The sequence below is a fragment of the Zeus faber genome, assembly GCF_960531495.2.
Source record: "Zeus faber genome assembly, chromosome: 5".
Classification (NCBI taxonomy): domain Eukaryota; kingdom Metazoa; phylum Chordata; class Actinopteri; order Zeiformes; family Zeidae; genus Zeus; species Zeus faber.
The window spans coordinates 11,554,563-11,563,774 of NC_137192.1; the positions used below are offsets into that span (position 1 = coordinate 11,554,563).

A 9,212-nucleotide genomic window follows, 5' to 3' on the forward strand; every position below is an offset into this window, starting at 1 on the left:
TAATATCTTATGATAAAAGCATCCAACTCATTTGCCATGTAGCGTCTTTATTTTATAGTTAAGAAAATCAAGGTTGTTGAAGGTGAAAAGGAGACCCTGCAAGGAAAAGTTGCTCGAGACTTTTATCAACAACTCACCTAAATTGATTCTATTTATTGTTCACACGCGGGCACAAATGCATGCTTGGAAGGAAAGTGTCTGAGGGATGAGGTGATGAACAGTGTGCTGTGCCGTGCCATGCTCCTTTTCGGAACAGCGTCCCACCAGTAGCTTGTCTAATTAAAGCAACTCCACCAGGGATCGAACCGCCTCGCCCTCAGGGTGTCTCCGCCTCCCCCTCCCTCCCTCCCTCTCATCCTTCCTTAGTTGGCCGTCCCGGTTATCTTTCCCCGTTATCCTTCGCCCCAATGCTTTATCATTACCGCAGCCGCAATGTTGTTTAGTGTGCGCTCTGGTATTGCGGCACTCGCGACAGCGGCGCACCACGATTTTTTGGAACTCCGTGCCATACGGTTCAGGTAATTCAAGATGGAAGCATTCCTTTTGTTGAATTTGTGAAAGGAGATAGCGCCATCTCTGTATGAAGATTTTGACTATTTTAATACCTAGGGACCTCTTCATAATGTTTACATGGAAAATTTGCACAAACTCACGTCTACATATATATATAAACCTGCACGGACTACAATAGATATACATACATTTATAACTTTCTATATTAATGCCACTGCTCGTTTCTTGTTATACAGATCTTACCCTCAGGACTTCTTTGTAATGGTTACAGCAGTTATTTCAGTTTCCCCTGGTGGTTTGTCCACAGCGCCGCCCTGTCTTTCAGGAGAATATTGCCACAGCATCTACACGGCAACGCGCAACTATCAACTGTATGCTCTGCTCTCCGGTAGTGCACGCGCCATGAGCCAGACAGCTCGTTTGCAGCGACTATAACAGAGCCTTTAGTTTGCTCTCACATTCCTTGGAGGACAGTGTCATGGTGCACAATATTGGTGCAACCACGGTATAATTCAAAAGCGAGACCACACAAAACATAAAAACTTCATTAAACACCACAAGCGGGTGATATATATATATATCTCCATGGGTGATATATTTTTCACTGAGTGCATGAGATGACATTATTCTAAAAGGGTGCAGCCTGTCGGTCTTTATTTGTTTGTTTTCCACTCCACATTCCTTGCTTTTACAAACGTCTGCCATCATTACCCCTGTTGCACTATCATTCCTCTCGTTCACTGTCGCCCTCACCCATCTGTGCTCCAAATGCCGCCTTGCTTTAAATCATTTTAATGACGGCGTCTCCGGGGATCCCGTCTCATTCTTTCATAGGCAAATAGTGCTCTGTTTGACATTCGCTTCATTTCAATTTTGTTGCCATCCTCCCTCCCTTTTAAACAAAGTCAATAATACTTCACTCCGATTTGATTCATCACATCTAGTATCTCTCGTCCACTTATTGAGTTTAAAGTACCCTGGAGATGTTTTCTTCCCAAGTGTGACTGCAATGGAAACTGGTCAGATACTTTGCTAATCTGTTTTAGAGAATATCCCCAATTCCAAGCCACGGCAAACATTTTTTCATCTGATTTTATTTGTTTGATGCGTTTAATGGATGCTAATCATAATGCTTTCATTATGACTAATGACAAACTTACAGTTTTAAGCATATACTGTTCAGTAAAAGTGATGGATTAGATCATACCAGAAGTTCATGATTCTCGTTGGGGATTGGTGCCGTCCAAATTCGATAATGGTCCATCCAATATTCTCATATATTGGCAATCCAGGAAGATTAGATAAAGGGAGAGAGGGCTGGAACAACCACTACGGCAGGTGATGTTTTATACCTCTAAATGCAGGTTTTTCACCTCAGCCAAGAAACAAGTGTAGTTTTATGACCTCTGCCCTTCTCAGCCTCATTGAAAAATCCTGAGACCCATCAACAGTTTGAATTGAGAATTTCTATTTCTATTTGAGCCGATTGGAGGCAGAAAAACATTGACCGTGAAAATATTTATGCTTGTGCTGTGAATTATTTATCAGACAACAACAACACTCTGAACCACGTTTCCAGATAACACCACTGCAAAAACCCGTTGATCGGCCCACTCCACAGGGGTTAGGGAATCCTTAGGGAGACAGCTCTGAGAGGGGTCGCGGATTTACCCCGGTTTATGAATCCCTCTTATACTGATTAATCCATTGATCATAATATTCTCGTTTTGGCCCAAAACTCACTCTTCTGATATTGGTTGATGACAGAACCATGGCCAGCAGTCATTACAGTCGTTCTGCTATTGGCCAACATTGCACAAGTACAGGTCAGGGGACTCTCATTGGCTAATGTGCTGGTGGATTCATCATTAGAGTTTCAGGTTAATGTGCACCAGTAACCTTTTCAGACTAAAGAACCCAAACAGAAGACAGAGCAAACTGGTATATTCTATGACCATACCCCTATTCTGGGCAGCTTTTCAGCAACTAAATCAACATGCAATAGCGTTGTTCAGATTGTGTTTGATTTGGATTTCTGTTCATTTATTTATCTGTGTGTATTTGGCTGTGTATGTATAGGAGGGAAGCCATTCTTTACAAGGAACCCCGCCGAGCTGAAGGGGACCTTCATCAACACAAAGCTGAAGAAAAGCCGCCGGGGTTTCGGTTTCACTGTGGTAGGGGGTGACGAGCCAGATGAGTTCCTTCAAATCAAGAGCCTGGTCCTCGATGGCCCCGCAGCCCTGGACGGGAAGATGGAGACGGGTTAGTGTTTGAATTTAATACCAAACCCTATTTATCACAATACCTTCCTCAAGGATTTAACTCAAAAACCCTCAACAATCCTCAGGCTACATTGTAAAAAAAAACGTGTCTAACTTTCATGCGACTCCTTCCCCCCCCATCCAAGGTGATGTGATTGTTAGCGTCAACGACACGTGTGTGTTGGGATACACTCATGCCCAGGTGGTGAAGATCTTCCAGTCCATCAGCATCGGCTCCATGGTCAACCTGGAGTTGTGCCGTGGTTACCCGCTGCCCTTTGACCCCGATGATCCCAACACCAGCCTGGTAACCTCAGTGGCCATCCTGGACAACAAGGAGCCCATCATTGTGAATGGCCAGGATGGCTCCAACAGCTATGACTCACCTTCCAGCCATGGCAGCAACAATAATGCCTCAGCCAATGGCGGCGCACCACTTAACGGCCTCCAGCGTCCTCACAGTCCCTCATCAGACGCGACCCCAAGCGACGTGGTCACCCTGGCCTCGTCCATCGCCACTCAGCCGGAGCTCATTACCGTGCACATGGAGAAAGGCGACAAGGGCTTTGGCTTCACCATCGCCGACAGCCCTGGTGGAGGCGGGCAGCGAGTGAAGCAGATTGTGGATTACCCACGCTGCCGCGGCCTCAAGGAGGGCGACATCATCGTTGAGGTCAACAAGAGGAACGTACAGAGCATGTCCCACAACCAGGTGGTGGACCTACTCAGCAAATGTCCTAAGGGCAGTGAGGTCACCATGTTGGTACAGAGAGGTAGGTCCCACCTCAATGCACGGTACACACATGCTGCAAAGGCCGTTTCTTCTTTTTTTTTTATTGCCATTCCAACCAAACAGCTTCAGTTTGACCCGAGTTGCCTAAACCTCCTCCCGAAAGGGAGCTGCTTTAAGAGGGGAAAAGCTTGGTGAGAGCTGCCCCCAGAATGATGTCCAAGGCCTTTTCAAAAAGTTTTATGGAGGAGAAAGATGGAGCATGTGACCTTGTAGTCTTTTCTACTTTGATGCACTGTTAAGATCTGCAGTAATTATAATGCAGTAAGTAAGAATAAGAGTAAACTCCCTCACCTGTTCAACTACCTCATCACCAATTTTAGGTCATAGTTCTTCTTCCTATTTTTTAATGGAATCTCTATAGTTTCCCCAATCTTAAACTGTAAATTAATCTGGTAAACTGGTTGTACCAGAGATTACGTCATCTACGAATCTATTCAAATCAGTGGTGGTTTGACAAATACTCTTGCATCAAATCGTTACAAAAACTTCACCACAGGTTCCGTTTAAAGGTGACAGTAGATGTGAAAAGTAGAAAAGACAGGTGTCAGGTTACTCTGCAAAACATGATTAATGTGTCTAAATGCTGATGTTATTTCAGTTTCCCTCTGCTGAAAGTGGAAATCAACAGCCTGCTGTGTAGGCTATTCCAACTCACAGAAAGCCCCGATATTGATGTCCATATTTTACTTATTCATACAAAGAGAGGGTCGTAAGAGGAAAAGGAGGTTGCAGTGAAGGCAAAATGTAGGGATGATGGCAGACGGGAAGAGGCAAGGGAACCACGGACAAAGTGAAAATGGCAGTTTAAGTGATTGGTTGGATTTGAACAAGCGGTTGAAGAGGTACGACGGAGAATGTGGAGGCAGGACGGCGTTGATAGTCAGGCCCGTGACTGAGGGAGCTGGCATTAATGAGAGATGGGGAGGTGTAAAAAAACCCCCAAAAAAACGAGATAAAATATAAATGATGGTGAATAGAGTTGGGAAAAAACACAGAAAAGTGATCAGAGTCTGGTCAGTCCTTCTTTCTCAGTCTCTGTTTAACATTCCATGGTGAATTCTGCTGTGGTGCCTCCAGTCCCTCCCTGCTGCATGGCTCTACTTTGTTGGCTGTCATGTTTAGTATAGCTAAATGTTCTCAAAGGAGTCAAAGTCTAGGTGGCTTGTATAGGTCTCGCTCAATGTTTGGATGCGGTCTGTGTGTTTGTGTGTGAGCTTGAGTAGGTGTTACCTGTAAACATATGTGTCCGCCAGTCTTACAGGCCAGAAATGGTTACTGTCCTTATTTTCTTTTCTCCCACTCAACGCACTGGCCCTGTGACTGCTTCCATTTGCAAAGGAGCCAACCTGGCCTTTGTCAACGCTTCGGATTGAGAATCGCCAACACAACTAAATGGGAAGACTGAGAGCGTGCATGGTGGATGAAAGCAAAATTATTGAATTATGGTCTTTTCTCCCTCCAATTCCTGCACAGAACGAATCTCAAAGACCTCCAAAGCTCTAAACGCACCACGTGATACAAGTAATTGGACCATTTTTGCTGTCAGACTGGCCATAGCTCACGTTGTGGCTTATTAATTCTAAGAATTGAAAGGTGTGTGTGTGTGTGTGCGCGCGCGCGGAAATGTGTTTGTGTGCGCACATAGTTTTATCTCTTCTCTAAGGACGAGCACTCCTTGGTAGAGGAAATTGTTTGGGCGAATAAGGGCAAAGTCCCATTGTAGTGTTCTCTTGTCTTACTTTCTCTTTTTCTCTCCCTCCATCTTCACAGCTTCTGTGTTTGTCTCCCTATCTATTTTGGTCTACTTGTTTTTTTTCTTCTCTTTTCTGTTCAGTTTGATTTCTGTTATGTGGCCTTCTACACCCCATTCCACACCTTCTCTGACTGAGGAAACACACACACACCCTCTGAGAACATTAGGCATAGAAAGCAAATCCTGTCCACTCCACTAGACCTCGCTTTTATAATGAGTAACATTTGTACGTTGTACCACTGTACACAAGTCCATAAAGCACCACAGCCCCATAATGCCTTGGGTCATAATGGCTTTTCTGTAAAATAAACAATAGTATTGCAGGGCCTATGTAGCCCAATGACAGACATAATATCCGTCATCTGTAGCCGAGGAGCCATTCAGTAGCCGAGGTATAAAGGCCATCTAAGCATTTTTCGCCAACGCCTGAAGAATGTTTGTTGAATTCCATCAAGATTAAGATGTTCAACCTCTATATAAGAATCCGGAAAAACCGAGGTGTGTTCTCCCATTGTAGAACAACCCTGTCGAAGGATGCTACATTGATGAAGTGATGTAGAAAAAGCATTTCGTGGGCAGGGCAGAATGTACTCAACTAACCTAATGGCAGGGACACACAAGACTTCTAAAATCTTAGCAACGGACAGCATCACCCATTTAAAGGCTTTCTTTCCATCCCAGTGCTTCACACTCTATAGGATTTAGCAGAATAGAGGATCACAAGGGAGCTGTACATTCAACAGCCATTGAACCCAATGGCAGATATTTATAATGAAAATCCCAGTGGTACACACACTATAGGAGCCAAGTCGAGTTAAAATCAAACCAACCTGATATTTTCCCAAGAGTTCCGGAATGGTCTGGACTGATCACATGAGTTTTGCACCATCTCAAATCAAACAACCGTAGCGTGCTTTTAACAGCCTTTAGGATTTTCTTATGGTTCTCTTAAAGATGGTGAAAATGTCTCTTGATTGGAAAATCCGAGATGAAGTCCTGGGGTGTGTACTAAGCCTTCAAAACATCCAGGGGAAACCATGGTGTATAATCAGTACAGGGGATATAGCAGGAATATTAAGTAACTCATATTCTTTTCCATAGAAGATAACCCCCATCCAAAGATTAATAAATATCAACTCCTAATAGATTTTTGGTGACAGTACATTTTAAGTATGCTCCGATCGAGTTGCCACTGATCATTATCGGCTGAATGTACTGTTAGGCACGGTGCCTTCTTATTTTGTTCAATAAGGAAATGGAGTATAATTTTAAAAATAAAATAAAAATAAGTATAATCTAAAATAAAAGCACACTTTTAAATGTGTTTTTCTTTATTTATTGAATAGATGGGGTCTCCGCTCTTCTTCCTGGATAGGCGGGCCTGGCCCCCAGGGCCCGCCCATTACGCCGTGTGTGTGCGCAGCTAAAATGGCTTCACCTATCAGAGGCAGCTATCCCACGAAGCAGACAGCTGCTTGTTTTTTGGCAGGACGATAAAAGCCGCTTTCCGGCTCTCGCATAAGCAGCACGAGCCAACCTCTGTGCTCTGTGCACTAGTGTAGATAGCGAGCGACTTTTAGCACAGCAGGGAATATTGTAGATGAGAAGAGGATATCTCTCTCTCTCTCTCTCTCTCTCGCTCTCTCTCTCTCTCTCTCTCTCTCTCTCTTTAGGCCCAGTGTTTGATTTTTGTTTTTTGTTGCCTCAGTATATACAGTTTTTTGTTCTCACTTGGTGTGTCGTTCACATTTAGCACATCACATTTTTCAAATTTATATTTCATAAAATTTTATTTATTTTATTCCACAGGAAAGCTGATATTGTTAAGCTCTAAGCTGCAATATATAAGTTGTGTCTAGGAGCGGAATATGTTGCATTTATTGCCTGCCAATAAATAAACAGTTGTCAATACATGATACTATCTCATCTCTTAATTTTAATACTAATATATGATGTTGTTAAGAATAGTTAAATAAATACTGCTACACGATAAGGCCTCAAATAGACCCTGTGATCCGTATCGGACGATACTGCTTTCAGCGATCAATGATCACACCCCTAAAATTCTGATTGGAACACCCGTAGTACTTTTAGTAAGGGAAAGTATTCTCATTATTTTCTATTAGCCTTGCTGTACGCCAAGACTGTGTGCGTTGGTAAATCGAATGGAAATCATGTGTCACACAGGCGCTCATGTGTCAACATCCTGTTCCCACTTGATCACACGTGTCATTCGTGTTGAATACATACACACACACACACACACACACACACACACACACACACACACACACACACACACACACCCACCCACCCACCCACACCCACACACGGAGTCACATGCAAAGAGGTGAAGCCCCCCCCCCACTCCATTCTTTCCATAAAGAACTGAGCTCTAGAAGTAATGCCCAGTTACTCTCTCTCTCTCTCTCTCTCTCTCTCTCTCTCTCACTCTGCCTCCCCTCCATTTTTCATCCTTCCTTTCCCCTCCCACCAGTACCTGCGATTGCCCTAATTGAGGTCCTGATGTCGGTGCCGCTTATCTCACACATGCATATCTGTCTGTTCTCACGCCTTCTCACTCTCTTTTACCCCCTCTCCATCCCTCCTCCATCCAGCTTCTTCTTCATTATGCAAACACTACACCAGAGACACCGTCGGGCATGGCCCATCTCTCTCTCTCTCTCTCTCTCTCTCTCTCTCTCTCTCTCTCTCTCTCTCTCTCTCTCTCTCTCTCTCTCTCTCTCTCTCTCTCTCTCTCTCACACACACACACACAGTTGCGCATGTTAACGCCTGCGCACCCATGGACACAGTGGGACGCCTCCAATTATGGTTCTTAGCCTGGGAGACCCTGGTATACTCTTAATTGGTGCTGTCCCACCACCCCCACCTCCCAACAAACACACACACACACACACACACACACACATACACACACGCACACACACACAAAGCCTGTATGAAGATTCAAATCCTCCTCGCCCCCACACCAACACACAAGCCGATCTCTAGGGACCTGTATACATACATACACACTCATTAAGACCACTGTCTGTCTGTCTGTCTGTCTGTCTGTCTGTCTGTCTGTTTGCCTGCCTGTCTCTCTATCTCTGTCTATCCAATAATTAAAGCTCACCTCACCCCGACCCCACAGTGGGTTTTAACATCTCAATCTTCTCTCTCTCAATGAGCGTAGGATATTGGCAAACCCCTGATTGCCCCTCCCTTCCTCCCTTTTCTGCCTTTCTTTTTTTACTCTTCATTCTTTGCACAGAACCCTAAGGACTAGACCATCTATGTTCAGGGTGATACTTAATGTCAGGGGAAGGTTCAATACAGGCCTCAATAGTTTGTTTTAAATACCGCTAGGTTTGCGCTGAAGAAAAAAAAAAATGAAATGTTTGATTTACAATTTTACCTGCACCTTCCTCTCTTATGTGTCTAATTACACTAATTCTGATGCGGTGGTTTTCCTCTGGTCTGTCTTCTCCGGCCCTGACAAAATACATTTTGGCTTGGCTTGGCTCGCCACAGCACTAAATTTCCGCTTCCCTGCTCCCTTTGACAAGGTGTAAATACATCAGGATGCGCGCGTCCACCGCCTCTCGTGGGACTGAAAGAGAAGCGCCCTCTGTGCTAAAATACCTGTAACACGGCGTCTCAAAGGCCCCGTAACTCGGGCCATTAGTCACCCGGAGGACGAAAAGAAACGTGCGTCCATTTCCGCCGTCGTTTAGTGTCGCATTCGGCGACGGCAGTGCTCACCTGTTTGTGAGGCCGGACAGGTGCTGCAGTGGCTGCAAGGGGATCTGCCCTGGGCTGCAGTGATTGCTTTTGGCCTTGCACAGATAACGGCGGTGGGGGGGGGGTATAGCAGTGAAGAAGAG

General features: G+C 44.7%; 1 protein-coding gene across 1 annotated transcript in view; it reads left to right on the forward strand.

Annotated features, from left to right (window-relative positions):
* Positions 1-9,212, forward strand: part of magi1b (membrane associated guanylate kinase, WW and PDZ domain containing 1b) — a gene marked incomplete at its 3' end in the record, with an annotated part of 152,110 nt that overhangs the window by 119,581 nt on the left and 23,317 nt on the right. The window contains exons 11-12 of the mRNA XM_080001543.1: positions 2,593-2,778; positions 2,924-3,550. Coding sequence (XP_079857669.1) covers positions 2,593-2,778; positions 2,924-3,550 — 813 coding nt within the window. The remainder of the gene's footprint in view (positions 1-2,592; positions 2,779-2,923; positions 3,551-9,212) is intronic.